The sequence below is a fragment of the Electrona antarctica genome, assembly GCF_951216825.1.
Source record: "Electrona antarctica genome assembly, chromosome: 18".
In the NCBI taxonomy this organism is placed as follows: Eukaryota; Metazoa; Chordata; class Actinopteri; order Myctophiformes; family Myctophidae; genus Electrona; species Electrona antarctica.
The window spans coordinates 35,936,511-35,955,521 of record NC_136799.1 but is presented as its reverse complement, the minus strand read 5'-3'; the positions used below and the strand labels follow the sequence as shown (position 1 = coordinate 35,955,521).

At 42.0% G+C, this 19,011-nt stretch overlaps 1 protein-coding gene across 2 annotated transcripts in view; it reads right to left on the bottom strand.

The window, feature by feature from the left end:
• prkcha (protein kinase C, eta, a) overlaps positions 1-19,011 on the bottom strand; it is a 38,831-nt gene that overhangs the window by 5,068 nt on the left and 14,752 nt on the right. For both annotated transcript variants that reach the window (XR_013792343.1, XM_079529019.1), the window contains exons 3-13: positions 18,847-19,003; positions 18,260-18,294; positions 16,930-17,012; positions 16,188-16,317; positions 15,046-15,179; positions 14,799-14,936; positions 13,749-13,922; positions 11,181-11,335; positions 6,067-6,205; positions 2,512-2,700; positions 259-405 (exon numbers count right to left, since the gene is read on the bottom strand). Coding sequence is in view for 1 of the 2 variants with exons in the window: in XM_079529019.1 (XP_079385145.1) it covers positions 259-405; positions 2,512-2,700; positions 6,067-6,205; positions 11,181-11,335; positions 13,749-13,922; positions 14,799-14,936; positions 15,046-15,179; positions 16,188-16,317; positions 16,930-17,012; positions 18,260-18,294; positions 18,847-19,003 (1,481 nt within the window). In the remaining variant the exon portion in view is untranslated. The remainder of the gene's footprint in view (positions 1-258; positions 406-2,511; positions 2,701-6,066; positions 6,206-11,180; positions 11,336-13,748; positions 13,923-14,798; positions 14,937-15,045; positions 15,180-16,187; positions 16,318-16,929; positions 17,013-18,259; positions 18,295-18,846; positions 19,004-19,011) is intronic.

Here is a 19,011-nt window from a genome sequence, read left to right as displayed (position 1 = left end):
TCATACATACTTGGCAGAGGATTTCTACCAGTAGTGGCACCATAGAGCCATATCTAAAAGGCATTTAAGATTTGTTGCACACTTACACATAATTGGTAAGAATATGACCAGGAATGTTGTATTTCAGCATTTACAAATAATTCAAATGGTTGTCCAAGAGAATACTTAAAAGTAAACATTATGTGGTGTGTAGTAAATTACTCCACAGTCTCATTTACACAGTGCCATGTCGTAAATTGTATTAGTCATAGTACTTACAATGCGGGGTTTGAAGGGCGGTTCCAGCTCTCTACGGTTCAGTTTCTCCCAATCAATGCCAGTAAAGAAGGTATGGCTGGTCACAGCTTTGTCACCGCCCTCCGATGCAACGCAGCCCAGACGCCTAGCTGGATTCTTGGTCAGGAACTGTAGAAATACACAGGTTTTATGAATCTACAACTTACAAATACATGATATATAGCCGTGTATGTATATATATATATATATATATATATATATATATATATATATATATATATATAAAATAACTAATCATGGACATCCCGCCCCTACACTCCCAGGAGTTGTTTTGGCACTAGAAAGAGACCAAGTAGGTCCAGGGAAGTGCAGCTGCGTTGCATGAATTTCCTGTTCTTGTTAACATACTGTAGAATGCTTACTGAGAAACAAAGGAACAGTGAGTCACTACTTTAATTGTAACTGAGAACAATTTATGGACAACCAAAGGCTGATTTGTGTGTCTGCTGGGAGAGGCCAAAAAGCAAACTCATTCAAATGTAAAACCGCGTTTCAACCAGACTTCGGGGAGAATCTGCAGAAACAAATAAACGTGCCGTTGCGGACAGCACCATTAAGGAGTGTCGGTCACACCATGGGGCTGCTAGTGGCATGTAGAGGCAGTCAAAACAAAATACCACATCATCCCTTCTCAGCGGGAGGGTAACCAGCCCCAGTCCAGCTGTAGATACTACATCACACAACCGCAGTTAACTAAAACCTGACCAGACATCTCAAATTATCAGGACAAAAGGAGTCAAATGTAGTAAATGAATACAGAAATGGGAGAATGGCACTTAAGAAGAAATAAAAACATGGAGAACAGAGGATGAACCATGAAGATACCAGAGCAGGGAAAGGCACAGACATGTTATTAGAGGTCTAATTGTGGGGCCAATGAGTTTGTGAGCTGTACGCAATTCCCTACCACTTTTGACCACAAAAGGAAATAAGACTATTTTGCTCAAGTTCATGCCATCTTTCCATGACTACACCTCAGCTGTGCCATCCACTAAGCATGCCATGTCAGCACTTCCACAGAAAATGTTAGAACCAGCCTGCTCATATCAAATGCATTAGAGCCCAACCGATATCAGCCGATATTGACGTAAATAATGGCTATCATTGACATATCCGTATCAGCACATATTGCAAGTTTCTGTTTCAGTGGACAATAACGTTTTTTTTGTTAAACTGTAAAATATCCTGCGTCCATTACATATGGACGGTATCTTTGTCACGAGTGCCACATTTGAGGGATCATGAAAACAAAAATAATAAACACATATTTTGTTTCCCTTAGTAGAGAAAGACAGCAAATATGGGTAATGAATGAGGCATTGGACACCAAACATCAGAGACATGCTTGCTTGAACTTTCAGTATAAAGCTTTCAGTATAAATAGCGCAGGGCAGTTCAAATCCACTCAAACATTACATAAGGTTTGTGGCGAGGAGCAAACAAGTGGTGGAACTTGGACCAGTGCCATCTCTAAAGCATGTTTTGCATAACAGCATGTTGGATAAGCTGAGAGGCGGGAGGGAGAGAGGCATGGAAGTACAGTAGGGGGGGTATATTTATACTATAGCATACATGCCGTGTGTGTGGGAAGTGGAGCGTACTTTGGAGCGTACTTTAATATAGTTAGTAAGAGTCAAGGCCAACAGCTGGCTGTCAGAGCTCTGCCAGTCATTCTGCAGACAGAACAACAGCATAATACACTAGTATAGCAGTGGTTCTCACCCTGTGGGTAAGGACCCCAATTAAGGACTTTTATTCTTTTATTTTCACAATATTCATCTGTGGAACCGAGTGAAACAAATGCCTCAACTCCTACTTGTCAGGGTGGGGGGGTCCCCAGTTCAAATATGATCATTTTGGGGCGGTCATGGGCCGTGGCCTGAAAAGGTTGGAGCCTTTCTCCGTGGGCTTTCATTATCCACGTCTATTATGATCCCTGCAATGAGCAATTGATTTCCCTTTGTTTTTACAATAGTTTGCACTTAAAAAAAAAAAAAGCATTCTCAGACATTTCCGGGAATTGTATAAGGACAATGATGTCAAGACCTCTTGGATTGAGCAAACTGAGGAGGAGGCCAAAGTCCTGCCACTGAGACAAGAATATCTTGATTTATTATGCCGTAATTCAGAGTGGTCACGGTCCATTCAACTAATTATGAATTGAACACAAATGATAAGAGCCATGAAGCCAATACTCTGCTATACTCTACTCACAGCTTTGAGTATTTCCACCGCGTCTGCACTCAGCCAGGACGCGTAGACGATCTCCTCACTGAGGATAGATTCAAACAGGTCATCTTCATTCTCCGCCTCAAAGGGGGCGTGTCCTGAAAGCATCTCATACAGCAGTACCCCCAGAGCCCACCAATCCACCGAGGGTCCATACAGCATCTCCTGTAGGATCTGTGGGTTCGAAAAATCACATCAAACTGACATGTTAATATACTGTACTGTATGTATCACAGCGCAGAGAGCACAAGAGAGTTTAGTTCTAAGGGACTGATCGTTATTTGTCAGAGGTTGGTATGCTGCAGAACAGGTGGGGGGGGGCATCAAATATTTTTTGAGCGCTGGGGCATGTTCTTTTTTGGGGGGGGTGGGGGCTTTATACAATTTGGGCTTCATACAACTTTAATTTGTTGAATTTGCTATTTTAAAATGTTATCATTTTTGTTAATTAGTGTCTATATTAAGTTTACCCTGTATGGTGACTCCACATGGTATCTCCCACATTCTGTTTACGTCGGCTACGTGTGCGTCTTTACAATCTTTTTAGTGTGCGGGAGCTCTCAGCAGCGGGACACGCGTAATATAACGCTTGTGTCATTCCATTATCACATTCACAGGGATATCACCAGACGTCGCACACAGGAGGTCTTACGGTTAATATACTGTACTCTGTATGTATGTGTCATGGCACAAGAGAGCACAAGAGAGCTTAAGGGTTAATTTATACTTCTAAATTTATAAATTAGGCTTAACCGTCGTACATGTCATAACATCAAGCTAAAACACAACGTGTACAGTATGTGGAGCACAGTGAGGAATGAGTGTTGAGGAAAAGGGACCATTCATAAATCCTGACATGCACACTTCCACCCTGAATATAAAGACCTACACAGATCACATAAGTACTTTGTGTGGGAAACAAAGCACGTCTTTCATGGTGCATTATGATGAGGTCATCAAGGTGGTGGACATTAACACTAAGTAGCTGTATCATTGTTTTTGAGTGGTGCAACCACTTCAAGGAACAGCAATGTCCCCATGTCCATCCCTATGTATGTCCCTATGTTTAGAGTACCAACAGGGGGCGCTGTTGCATCACTCACTTCAGACTGCTGTTTCTTGGAGTGGTTAAATCAGACCAATGTCCCTATAGCCAAATTCCAATACCGCAACTTTCACACTCGCTCACTCCCCTCGCGTCCTCCACTCGCTCCTCGGCTCCGCCCCCAGCGAGGAGGAGTGGAGGAGGCGAGGATTCAATGAGAGGACAGAGTGGTGGAGTGGATTTGCCTCTAGAATCGGAATGTACTCCGCTGTCATTTCAAAGCGACGGCACATTCCGCGATCACTTATGACGTGAATCAATTCAATTCAATTCAAAGGGCTTTATTGGCATGGGAAAACATACGTTTACATTGCCAAAGCAAAAGTGGTGGAACAATACAGTGTCACACAGCTGGATCACTGGAACTCTGAACCCAGAGCCATACAGTCTACAGAATAGACAATTCATTTTTGTGCATGTAACCGAGGCCAATGTGTATGTATTGGTAACATGTGCAACAAGGCTATTTATTCCTGAAATAGTGAATAAGCCAGGATGCGCACACTTTTATATTATATGATTGTGAATGTGAAGGGAATTCCTGACCTGCCCGCAGCCCGCGTTCCTTTTTGCTCGTATAAATACCCCCCCCCCCCCCCCCCCCCCTCCCCTCCTCGGACAGTCCCTCCTCCGACAGTCTTTGCAAATAACGGACACTATAACAGGAATTATTATAGGTAGTCTCTCTGACTTACATATTCAGTTCAGTCCACATATAAATAAATACATATTTGTCACCGTCATTCATAGCAGTCTGTGCATTCAGGCATGCACAGAGAGAAATTAACTATAGCTTTTGAGGTGCGCACAATATAGCCTACTTTTATTATGCTTATATCACACAACGCAATAAAGCCAGTGGCTTGTTGTGGTCCTTTCACTTTCACATAGGCTATACATAGGCTACTGTATCATTCTGAAGCTCTGCTCTATTAATTCAGCGAAAATGTGTCTCTTCAACAAACAGCAAAGCTTTTTAGTTTAATGTGTGTGCGTGCATGTGTGTGTTGGGTCAGCGACAGCGTCTCATCAGCCGCAGCGGCCGGCAGCTAGTGGTCGTGGATGGGGGGGGGGGGGGGGTGCATAGTATCGGGTTTCAAGCAGTGTTTTCTGTGCCACATGTGGAGGAGGCGGACTTATGTCACTGGAGAAGGAAAAAAACATGTACACGTGATGCGGAAATCCGCAGCGAGGAGACAACATACCCCACCGAGCCTGCACCTGATGTACACTCGCTCTATGCGGTCTCGGAGAGCCCACTCGGCTCCTCCACTCGACTCCACTCTCCTCCTCGATGGAGCACTTTAACAATCGGAACGTTAACCATTTCCGGGTCAAGCTGGAATGACCCCGAGTGATCGAGTGGGAGTGAGCGAGTGGCCGAGATTTTGGGTATTGGAATTTGGCTTATGTCACAACCTATGTCCCTATGTTTAGAGTACCAGTAGGGGCAAAAGTGGAGCTGTTGTTCTAGAAACAGAGATAGATAGTGTTGCACTGTTGCTTGCTAATTACAGAGAGAGAGAGAGAGCGGGAGAGGGAGAGGTGTCTGCTAAAAGCTAATTCCCCCACACAGTAACTCTGTCATTTCTCGACCGTTTCGGACGCGGGGCGGCTCGCCGGAACTGGGCTGGCACCCTGGGCGCATTCCTGTGGGTCTGGAAGTTCCAGGGACCCACCGGGACCCCCACACGGAGTTGCACCACTCAGTTCACACGGGTGTGATTCTTTTTTCTTTCTTTTTTTGGTCCCCCAGGTAGATGACTTTCACTCCACTACATCTCAACTAGAAATATTGCACTTTTGACTTCACTGTGTGAACTTGTGAGCTTGTAGATGTGCTATTTTCACTATTTTTGCACATTATTTTTTATGTCAATACAGCAATGAATTGATATTAAAGAGAACATTTAATTTGTACTTTAACGTAAATGTATTTACTCATACTGGCCGGTACAAAGACAGAGCCTGTCAGAAATACAGCAGACTCCCTGGGCTGCAAGGTGACTAATGGTCAATTCCACACAGGTGTGCTACCTTTGAATAGGTCTGCAAAGAATCTGGAGAAATGTGCTCTACGTTGTTGAGAATGTTGTGTTTGTTGAAAGAGGTGGAGTAATGGCGAGAGGATGGGCCTGGAAAGTGAGTTATGTGAACTCATTCGACCTGAATCACAGAGAGCTAAATAAAGAAAGGAAAAAATATGTATGTATCCCTTGTCTTGATTCAAATGTGAAACACACAAAATGGATGCCCAATGCACTTCGTTTACATGAAAATGGCCACTGCAATGATTTTCAAATCGAGTCACAGTGTGGCGTGTTGTGAGCTTGTATTTTCAGCAAAGAATAGTGTAGAGATAAAAAAGGAGACCAAGTACAGACCCAGTGGGATCCCGTTCACCAAAGTATATAGGGCTTAACAGGTTAACTGACCTCTGGAGCAATGTAATCAGGAGTACCACAGAAGGTTCCCGTGGCTACACCTTCAAATATGCCCTCCTTGCACATGCCGAAGTCTGCCAACTTGCAATGGCCATCTTTATCCAGAAGAACATTGTCAAGCTTTAGATCCCTAGGAGTGAAAAAAATAAACAAAAACATGCAGTGTGAGATAGTGCCAATGTAAACTCATCAATGTTTGTACCCACAACAGCCCCAAAAATAGCATTTTAAGGTACCATCTCAATAGTAATAGAATATTGGCAAACCTGGGGACAAATTCCTCACCCAGAAATGTCGTAAAAGGCATTAACACATAACGGAACATAACACATAACGTAACACATTTCAAAATGTTGAAATTCAACTCCCCTACAGGAACCCATGACAGCTGCTGAAATGCGGGGTATCCTCAACCTTATCTGGGAGAATTGCATGTTTAATTGCACCTTATAAGTGCCAAACTAGGGATTTGATCTGCTCCTTTGTGGAAAGTGGGTGTGGTGTTTTCCCACAAAGTAGTGGTTTTGGTGCAAAACAAATGCTTGCAAGTGATTCAGAATCATGACACAGTCCTAGTTTGACCTCTCAAAAGCTTTTTAAGGCCCCAACTTTCAGCAACTGTCACAGGTCCCCCTAGGGGAGATGAAATTAAAATAAAACATGTTACTTGACACCTTTACAAACATATTTGTATGTCTTGGCTAAGGATTTTTTCCCCCACATTTGTTACCTACATATATCTACATTGTACATTCTACACTGTATAACTGCCATAAAATAGGTTTTGTAGGAGGAGGGGAATGCATCTCTTCTCTATTCACACAGCTGAGCCACTTCATGTGTTAACTCCTGCAAATTGTTGTTCACACTTTTATAATAGACGGCAACCACACCTCCCGACTTTACAGGAAGACCAACCAGTAAAGGGTATGAGCAGCAGTTGTTGGATGCTTTCCCCTGTGCTTAATCTGATACACAGGCCAAGTTTGATAATGGTTTGGATTAAATAGAAGATAAGCGAACATACCGTTTTAAAGTGTGTAATTGTGCTTGTGAAGACATGGACCTACCAACTTGCCAAGTGTATATCATTCTGTTATGAATGACAGTTTGACAGAGATACAGCATGTGACAGACGTGCAGAAATGTTCACTGTTAATACTGCTATTAAAACATTAAAACCTCTCTCACTAAATTGAGAGAGGATGCAATCATGTCACCTTCCGGGGGTCCCGGGATACTCGGTACTGTACTCTAACGTCGTTGAAGTAGGACTCATAAAATGTCCCTGGGACCCATCAAAAAGACCACCCCTGGGTCCAGGGACGGTGGGACGCATTACATTGAAAGCCTATTTCCATTACTGGATAAGCCTATTCAGGTCTAATAAAATGCATGTACCGGTAATCCATGTTTAAATGTTTTTTGTGGCTTTCGCCTTTATTTTATATCTTTTTTATGGAGGGACAGACAGTAGGCTGACAGGAAATGGGGAGAGAGATGGGGGGGGTGACATGCAGTAAAGGCCGTCGGGATCGGGAGTCGAACCCGCGGCACGCTGCCAGACTGGATTACCAGCCAAGGTGCCTGGACCGCTGAGCCACGGCCCAGGCCCGGTAATCCATGTTTTGCATTGGAAATTGGCAGTTGATGAATGTGTACTCCAGGGGTTGTATTCATAAAACATCTAAAATTAGCTCTTAACTACAAGTTTAAATTGTTGATATTGAGTTGTGCTTGAAATGTACTGTAATTCTGCAAACTGTTAATAAATACTTCAATCAAAAAAATAAGTCTTTCAGAATGGATTCAATTTTGTGTGGAAGTAGAGCGGCCGCATGGAAAGGAAAGGTTCCCGATTTGGGTTAGTGTTGGAAGTGTGTCCTTGAGCAAGAAAGTGCTTCCGATGAGCAGGTCCATGGCACAAACTCTGTGGCCAAATACACATTCATTTGGGGGTCCTTGACATGTAATCTAGTGCAGTGGTTCTAAAACACCACTGGATGGATGGTTGGTTTGGCAAGAGGGAACCACTTTTCTAATATAAATGTTTACCTGTCAAAACCTTAATAGGACTTCCAGTCACACTGTAGATTCCAGAGTGTTACTTGATCTCTTATGCAAACATAGCCATGTGGTCCATGTGGACAGGTTTTACTGTATGGAGTATGGACATTAGCTATAACTGTGCTGTCTCAGTTCATCTGCCATTATTAGGATAGACAATGGTGCCATTCTGACCTTTTAATTTCCTTACGTCTCACAAAAGACTTAGGAGCATTAAGAATTTAAGACCAGACAATCCAGGTTCCAGAATAGTACTGTACATATCCTAAAGCTGTCTGCCTCCGTAATACTCCTTAACACAATGTAGGCCACAACAGGTTAAACTATTAAAGCAATTCAGAGCATTGGTTCTCAAAGTGTACCTTTGAGAACCATTTGCTTTTTGTATGGTTTGGCTATTACCCATCTGTTTTGTATTATGCTCTTTATCAGTGAGTGGTTTCACTTTTTGTGAGCTCACCAAGACAAATTCAAATCAATCGTGAATCAACATTTTGGATCATACTACAACTAGTATGATCACTAATATTTTAATGCCAAGCTGCCAAGACAATTCATGCTCATGTTATGTAGAACCCCCCATATAAAGATAAGTGGTAGCAAGGATACAACTCCAGTCACTATGTTTCCATTAGTGTTACCATTTAGTCAATGTCTGTAATTCATTAAATAAATGGACTTTTCAAGAATCATCCGACCTTCCATGTAACTCAATAGTAACGTAATGACCCACTACTGTCCACCAAAAGTCATAATTTTCTTTTAACTTACTTGAATTGAAAGTTAATGTAATACATGCACTCTATATAACTCTGTTAAAGTAGCTTCCCTGATACTAAGAAGAAAACACCCTGCATCAACATGCAGGCCTGTGGAGCCGATGTCATCTGACTAACAGCTGAATCTGCCCACTGCTTTGATCAGCTGACCAAGCACTGTAACAAGGTCATTGAAAGGTGTGTGTTTGACATCTGAGTGGTCTTTACTTCTGGAGGTCCCTGGAATAAAATATTTTGAGACGGGGGCATCTTTGGCCAAATATATATAATTTTGGGGCCTTGATATGAAAAGGTTTGAGCGCCACCGATATCGTTTAGAAGACATTTGTAGAATCTGCCTTAATGGGTTAATACTGAAAGTGAAGGGGATGGTTGGACAGTCAGTCAGACAGACAAGCAAACAAACATGGTGTGGTTGGATTAAGCCGGTTTGCTCTTCCCTACTATAATCTGATTGTATAACACTGACTCAGATGCTTATGGCAACTGCGCCTAAAGCCCAACAAACAGTCCACATGAGGGCAACGTTGTACTACATGTCAGGGCCAGTCGGCCGTGACACACACGAGTCAGAGCGAAACATCGGTAATGTCGAGTTCAAAGAAAGCGAGAGGCCGTGGTGGGGTTTGCGCACGTTGACACACATCAGTCTACTCTGAATTCCATCTTCTTATCAGTCATATCATCGCTGTCAGGCGGAAATGTATGTCTTTCAGGAAATGGAAAACAGAACCTGTGTTCCAATTGATGCATTGTATTAGTATTAGTATACAATTAGTAGTATTAGACCCCCGTGGTCCTCTTCACAACAAGCAAGTAGAAACTAAAGACCTTGACATTTTTCTCTGGATAGGGGATAGAGTAGAGATGTATGCATTTATTTTTCTATTATAAATATTCCATTACTGATCCGCCTCAAGAGCCCCACACTGCACACATGCCTTCTCAAGAATAAAGGCAGAAGAAGCAAAGAAAATGACAAAGACGGTGACTGCGATTAGAGGTTAAAACGAATCTAGGCAGACCTCGGTTTCTTTGGAATTTGTTTGCAAATGCACCACATTTTATCTATCAGCGACAAGGCACGAAAAGAAAATCAATACCACAGTTACACTATCCAAATATAGTAAACAAACACTGACACAATGTAACACTACTGATGAAAGTGTGCACCATTACAGATACAGTATCAAGACTACAGGCATAATATACCTCCAATTTGAAGCAACCCTTTACCCGAACGTCAAAGAGCACTGGAGAGATAGCTAGTCACAAGAAAGCAATCATGTTACATAATACAGAGATCAATGCTATAACCATTATGTCCAAAAGAGGGCACAAGGGTAGCTGACATGGCCGTGCTAGCTGCCATTAAGCAGACTATTTCAGCTCTAACATGCAAGCCATGCCGACACGCCAGGCTAGCAGCTAGGGTAGTTATGCTGCTGTAAGTAGCCACCTAAATATAACTCAGAGTTCACATGATGGTCCCTTATCATCATGAGTGCTGGGTGGCAGAGTAAGCTTTTGTGTTACCACACAATTTAAGTGCACAGCAGCAGCATCTTTAAATAGGATAATAGCCTGATCACAAACACACACACAAACTGATGTTGGAATTGAAAGCATAAACCTTTCATGCTTCCCTCTGACATTTTGCTTGGAGTTCAAAGGATATACGCCAAAATAAAGAGATGCTACACTCTGCAATATAGGCAATCCCCTTGTAGTCAAATAAATTAATACATTATTACTGTCACTGCGGGGGATGCACAACATGTAATCCCCACACGAACATCTACTGGAAAATCACCAGAAGATTTTCCCCGTCCCCGCATCTGCGAGGTATGTAGTGATTAGCAGGTTTACAACCACTACAAATATACTGTACATGCGGTGGCTGCCAAATCCAGAACCTTTAGTTGGTTTTGGATTTATTTAGTTTCAAGAAAATAATGCTTTTATTTTCATGTGTAACTCTCAACACGGTTTCATGTGTAACTCTCAACACGGTTATTTTGGTGCCATCTATTTTAGTAAGTTCTATGTAGTTTTCTTGTGCAAATTGTCAGAATTGGATTTTACATAAATAATAATAAAAGAAGCCCAAATGACACATTTTATTCAGGGCTCTGAACATACACACACACACACACGTGTGTGTGTGTGTGTGTGTGTGTGTGTGTGTGTGTGTGTGTGTGTGTGTGTGTGTGTGTGTGTGTGTGTGTGTGTGTGTGTGTGTGTGTGTGTGTGTCAGACCTATAGATGATGCCTTTGGCGTGCAGGAACATGAGTGCCGAGGTGATCTCTGCCGTGTAAAAACGTGCTCTGGGCTCCTCAAACTTCCTGGACTTCTGGATGTGGAACATGAGATCTCCACCGTTCACAAACTCCATCACAAAGAAAAGACGGTCCTGCAAAATACAGTAGGAAGTAATATCAACACAAATCGTCAGGAAGAAGTTCGAATAAATGTTTTACAATCGACTAAATCGGTTAACCAATTAATACTATTCCGTTGTGCAATGGTGACGTACACAATAGTGAAAATGGCGATCTACAAAGATATGCTTTTCACCTTTTAATCATTAAATAATCGTATTAGAGACAAAGGTTTGAAATAATCGTCATATTGAAGTCATATTGTCCAGCTTTATAAGGCATTGTAGTTGCATGTGTGACTCTGTGCAGTTAGCAGTAGGATAGAAAAGCATGTGGGTAAAACATGTCGATTAAAAACCCATACATCTTCCTTCTTATTAAAGCCTATGGTCGAACGTTATATACAGTTGGAGGCCATCGATATTGTCCTTTTCTTTTTGCTGAGGTTTGCATGATCTGCGCAAAAGGACAGTTAACCCATTTTGGGCGGGAACCCCTTTTGGTGTTTTAAACATTGTTATAATTTAGCTATTGAAAAATAGCAGATCTACAAGCTCGTAGCGCGCCACTCGGTGGCGCGCTATGAGCTTGTAGATCTGCTATTTTTGAAAAATCGTGAAAATATTTATTTCAGAAAACTGGAGGATTTAGAAGGATTTTTTTTAAATTTTGAGGTCAGGCCTAAATGGGTCAAATGATAAGGGACAATATCGGTGGCACCCTGACCCAACTGTATGGTCGAACGTTATATAGACAGAACATGGCCACCCAGCAAATGGTGAAAAACACTGCAGTGGGACATCACGTGCAGACAGATGTAGTCATAAATCTCCTTGAAGCAATCAGTGCCGGACAAGCAGAAAGCTAGCAGTAATCACCTCATTGCCCCCATGGTTAAAAGTGATCCATTATTTACCTTTTGAAATGACATTTATGTTGTGCAATCATACTGTGGTAGCCTAAGGATGCATCTTGAATCGATCGGAAATGTCTATATCTTAACTGAACATACAAGCTCAATGCATCTCTTTGTAAAGTCCATATGAACTATATTCCATGTGCCTTGTTAAAGGTAAATATATACAGTATATGAATCGTTTACTAATGGTACATGATTATGAAAAGTAATTGAGATACTAATTTAAAGCATAAAAAAAAGATTGGGGTGCTAGAGATAAAACAATTGTTAAAGTGCGGGCTAATGCATAATGTAAATGGGATCCTTTGAAGTGAGGGGCGCTCTTATCATCATACATCACATTCCGTGCTCAGCCAATCAAATCGTCACAAATGTCATTCCGACCAATCAATTTTGGCGTCTTCACTTTTCTGCCCTCACTTTTATCCTCAATATGTACTTTGGCTGATGATTGGCTGATCACCCCATAGTGATGATGTGATTGGCTGACCAATGTTTGTCTTCACACAAACCCTCAAAGCTGGGTCAAAAAAGTTGAGAATTACTTCTCTGGTCTGATTCACTATGAAGAATGAAACTTGGGGTTGAAATGAATAAATCTGATTCTACAGTTGGAAGAATAGCTCTGGTATTTCTTTAACCCATTTTGCGCGGGAACCCCTTTTGGTGTTTTAAACATTGTTATAATTTAGCTATTGAAAAATAGCAGATCTACAAGCTCGTAGCGCGCCACTGTCTGCTATTTTTGAAAAATCGTGAAAATATTTATTTCCGAAAACTGGAGGATTTAGAATATTTCTTTTTAATTTTGAGGTCAGGTCTAAATGGGTTTAATGACTAGTATAGCAAGTTGCTATTCATAGTTACATACTACACAAGACTGGGGAAATGCTGCCACCAGCAGGACATTTTGTGTATAAACAGGTGTTCTGTCTGTACTGAATCTGTGCTGTGGAAAGACCCTCTTTTCACTGTGTTTCCTCCGTTAACCAGAGCAATTACCTTTAAAGACTTTTGGAAAATAAATAAATAACACTTTTAAAAAACAACTGCTATTTGTGCACAACCTTGCAAAAGCGTATCCCAAGCTAACCTTTCGTATGTGTGGATGTACTGTATATGCCAACTATTTCTGACAGCAAATGCACAATTGTTATGGTTTTGTAAGTTAGATGTCCCTCAGTTGCAATGTAATAGCTCTGTGTACATATATCATTTCCATTGCCTTTCAATTGTACATACATTATTTTTGTTTTCATTGTAATGTTCCACTTTTGCTTTGGCAATGTTAACTTATGTTTTCTCATGCCAAAAAAGCCCGTGAAAGTAAAGTGTGTGCGCGTTAGTGATGCGCGCACAGGGTCGACCTGTAACGGCCCTGATGCACCTGTAACGACCCTGATGCACACACAGGGTGTGTGTTTACTGTTTTGGTGGGGCGGGTCAAATTATCATGAATGCGGGAATCCACAGATTGGTTTTTCCCCCAAGATTAGCATCACTAGTGTGCGTGTGTGAGCACTGACCGGTGTCTGGAAGCAGCAGTAGAGTTGTGTGAGATAGGGATGGCATCGGGCTAGTGACAGAACCCGCTTCTCCGTCATGGTGCACTCCACGTCGTCGTCCTGCAGAATGATGTCCTTCTTCAACACCTTCACCGCAAACACCTGCTCACTGCCGTTCAACTTCGCCAGCATCACCTGACAAGTACCAATGTGCAGAGACAGAGACAGGCACACACACGTCACACACGACACACACACACACACACACACACAAATGTTTTATAGATCACAAGTAATATCTTGAATGTTAATTGTACTTACACACCGGGAGTGTGTTATTGGTGCGAGAGATAGATAGATGGAGAGAGGATGAATTTTCACTGTGAATAAAACCTCATCAACCTGTATGAATGTTTTTTCCCTGAATTCTGTTGATAATATATGTATGAACCGTTAGTGGCAAAAAAAAAATATATATATATACACACAGGTCTCAAACCGGTCAACCGACGTGGAGCGTAAGCAGGAAGCGATAGAGCCACAACACTCCGTGGAGTTATTCCCCGCAACAACAACAGATGGAAAGAAGTGCAATTTGGCCGTACGGCAAAGCCGGTTTAATGTTGGTGTAATTGTGGGGTACCTCCCAGCCCCCCCAAGAGAGAGAGAGAGGCAGGCAGACAGACAAGTCGCTGTCCATTGTGGGCTTTAGACTGGACCAGGCCACCTTTCCACAGCTACCCCACAACACAGAAGGCACTGTCTGCAGTGCAGACAGCAGAGCAGAAGCTCTCAATGTTTTAAACCATAATACAACTAAATATACAATAACTAAAGACAAATCACACTTGAATTGGATTGCAATACTTTACAAGTTCATCATTTTCAAAAAAAAATCAGTCGGGGGCCCCCGGGCTTGGATCAGTGGAACCAATGTAGTAAATGTTCTTTGTATTGGCATCACTATGAAAACAGATTTTGTTTTCAAGGTTTTAAAGAAAATACTGTCATTTTTTTACCACCAGTGGGCCCCGGACCACAGGTTGAGAATCATCGCTTTAGTCTCCCCACCTTGCCGAAGCTGCCTTTTCCCAGCACTTGGAGGAAAGTGAAGTTGGAGATTCCCAGGCGTCTGTGTGGCTTCGGACTTTCCACCTTCCCTCTCTTGACAGTAGAAGCCCTCGAAGGACTCTGGCCTCCACCGTTACTCTGGGAGCGGAGCGACATGACATGAAGCGTTAAGATTCACTCTACTTTCTGCAGATGTTTTTATTTATTTATTCTTCGAGTACTGTACTGTTTTGTTCGGTGGACGTACAACTGATTTGCGTTTGGAGAGTCCCCCAGGCTCCAGACCCATCTCTGCCAGCTTGTTGGCCAGATCCACACTGTTGACACCGCAGCTGGGCGCCACGTTGCCCTTACAGCGGATGTGTGTGTTCATCTTACAGACTGAAGGGGAGAGAGACAGGAGCACCACTTTTAATATTTCGGGTATGTCGTAATAGGCGAAGGTTTTCAAAGATTTTCAAATATCTTCAATACCTAAAAATAGCTAATCTTCAAGCTCACATTGCGATGCATTGTGAGATTGGGCTCAAGTGGTAAGAACAACACTGATAATTTGACTAATTTGGGGAAGGATGTGTGACTGTATAAATTAATCTTCAATGGGTGCCAGGCACGTATGACGAACAATGTAGACAATACTATACTAGAATATAAAAATGGTAAATGGTGCATTTATATAGCAAGGAGCTTTACATAGATTGTCCATTACATTCACCCATTCACACACCGATGGCAGCAGAAACCATGCAAGGCACCAACCTGCTCATCAGGAGCAATTGGGGTTCAGTGTCTTGCTCAAGGACACTTCAACACCAACTCTGGGGGAGCCCGGGATCGAACTGGGAACCTTGTGGTTCCCATCCGGCCACTCTACCCCTGAGCCAATGTCACCCCTATAATATAATATGATATACTGATAACTGATATGATTATGTGGAATACCCCTATTTGTGTTTGGTAATCTCTCATAGCCAAAAAATGAATGATTTTGTAGGCTTAGTGCAGTAAGGATTTCTAGAATACCTTTCCAATTTGATGAATTGTACAACAAATGTGTCTACTCTAAAGACTTGATTGATTGATTACTTTACAGTTTGCAAATAGTACAGTGGTACAATTTTACAAAGATTGCTAAAAAAGGATACAACAAAAAGCCCTATAGGCTAGGGGCTTGTTTCCATTGTGGTCCTGTGTATTCAATTCATTGAGATGAATGCAACACTGTCATTGCTCATTTGAAATGCATCAGTAATACCTTCCTATTCCATAAGTGTACAGATTTCTTACTGTAATATCACTATGCTTATATATACAATTTTATCTAGAATATATCATGACTGGGTAAATGTTTTTTTCACTCATACTGTACACTGAAAAGGCAGTTCTTACTTTTGCACTGCAGACCCTGTCTCACTATTCCCCATAGCAACGAGCCACAGTGGTCACAGAAGGTGGGCGACTTATAGTTGTGGATGCTGAACTTGTGAGGGATGTTGATGCTGAAACCCTGGTTTATGGACTGAGAGAGAAGAAATGCATTTACTTATGCAGCACTTATCAATCAAATCCACAGCAATGCAGAAGGCAGCACACATTGTTGTATAGTATAACATCTCAATGATCATAACGTGGCACATAAAAAAATGTGTGAAAATGTTTAGATCCCACTTTTCCCTCACACAGCGTGATCCATTTGTCAGAGGGAAAAAATAATACCTAAGTAAGTCTGTAAATTATTCAGAATTCCCCCATAGAAGGGGAACTTGAAATGTAGCAAAAACACTGCAACAAGTAATTATTCAGCTAATCAAAGTAGAGGTTACACAATGTTCCAACTCAGTGAGCATCTCAACACAAAAACAGGAACTTGTAGGGCCTCTGGACAGGCTGGTTGGTTATTTGATGGGTTCTACTCATAATACATTGTGTGTCTGAATACATTCAGGAACAAACTTTATCAATTCATACAGCGTGTGTATACAATGTGTTAACAGCAGCAAGAGAATCTGAGTGCAGCTGATGCATGTGATGTTTGCGTGCCATTCCTGACAGCTATTTTAGTAGTGACATTAGCAGGTTCTTGTGTACATGACTGTGTACAAGTGTTTTGAGTGTCACTAGTTGCTCTCACCGGTTCTCTTGCAGGCTTCTTCATGCGTGGACACACTGTGACAACATGCGTGTGGCATCGCTTATGGACAACGCAGGTGCACACTGTAACCAAAAGATCAACAAACACATCAGTGTGGTGACAACGTGCGCGTGGCATCGCTTATGGACAACGCAGGTGCACACTGTAACCAAAAGAACAACAACGCAGGTGTACACTGTAACCAAAAGAACAACAAACACTTCACACTGTAACCAAAAGAACAACAAACACTTCACATCAGGTCCACATACTGTAGCCCAGTGGTTCCACACCTTTTCTGGACCAGGACCACTTGAAATTATTGACGGCGTTCGCGGCCCACCCATCTGACCACTTGAGAATGTTTATTTGATTGATCAATCAAGCGATTGTGTTCCACTTTTGAGCAGTTCTTCTTCAAGTTCTTCATTTGTATCACAGTATACTCATTAGAATCTTTGTCTTTTGCCAAATAATTGGGGGCCCACTTGCAATACCACCACAGCCCACTAGTGGGTCTTTTGTGGCATCATGAAGCGCCAGAAAACGCAGAGAGACTGTGTGAGACAGCATCTCTGGGCAGAGTCATAGAGGCCAGAAGGGCTCCATGAGCAACCAGGAAGTTTATGAAGCTTCTGAGGCTTGCCGACTTCCTGTTTGGGGGATGGGAGGTGGGGGCCGTGGGGCCAGGTGGGCGGGTAGGCGTGGGAGGGGGGCTCTGGTGGTCGGAGCTTTGCAAATCGAGACGAAAAACAAAGACAGAAAAAAGACAGGATGTGCTACAGAGTTAATCACTTAAGTCCAATATACTAATATATAATAGTGTCAAGATAGCTTGTGCGACACATTTTGAGTTTGTAGGTCTGCTATTTTCTCTATTTTTTCCTATACACAGGTTTAATGTTTGTCTTTAGTTCAATGTTTGTTTTGTACGCCATTGACAATGAAGGGAAAATCTACGTAATAATGTGTCATTTACGTCATATTGTCTCTTTATTGTTATTAATGGCGTTTAATGTTTGTTTTACATCACCATTACATCACCAATCAACATGAGTTAGACTTTAATTTATTAGCGCCCCTCACTTCACACGGGTGTGATTTTTGAAATGTATTAGAATAATCTTTTAGAATATAATGACATGCCCAAAATAGGGATTTCAAGTTGAATCTCAGATTCAAGATTAATACCTGAGAGAGGAAAGCTGGGAGATTTCAACCTGGTGTCCCAATTTTGGGCAAAAATAAACTGTATTTTTGCCATTTGTCGTATGGGGCTTAATTAATGGTGCTTCAAGAGTAAATAAATGTGACGAGGGAAGCTGCTCACCTTGGCACTGGTAGCCCTGCTTTCCAAACACACCCCTACAAAACAGAGAAGACACAATCAGAGCATCCCCACATGGAGAGTGTGCATAAGCAATACGGACAGCAGGGAGGGCCTATCTTTTTGGCCTGTCACAATTATTATATAAATCACACTGATCACAATTATTTGAGATGTTGCATAATCATCATAATCGTTTCCACGTGTTCAACATTTTCCAAGAATAGCAGATCAGCTAATTCCACTATTTTCTCCACTGTCATTTCTTTCTATATTGTTGTTTTGTTGTTTGTTTACAAAGCCTAAAACCAAACAGAATTGTAAGGTTTATTTATACTAGGGAAAAAGGAATGGTTTCCGGGTTGCCTTTCATGGTCTTATATGGCACGTGGAACAATGCAAGCTTGACTTACAAACAAAAATGAGATACACCTAACACCTGTGATCCGCGCAAATAAAGGCTCTGAACCCCCTTTCATGAATCACATGTCCGAATTGACTTACAGTATGCATTGCAATATTCACGCTTTACACTCAAATATGATCAGAAATGTACAAGCAGCTTAAGTGAATGAGGCCGACTGTCTTACCATATGAACTCTTTGCAGTGAAAGCAGAAGGTGGGCTGACGGAGGAAGGTGGACATGAACTTGTGACCATTGACCTGGTGGATCCTCCTCCTCACAGCCCCCTGGCGTTTTCTTGTGAACTGCTTGTAAGGTTTGTCTTTCACAACGATGGCATCATCTGAAAGG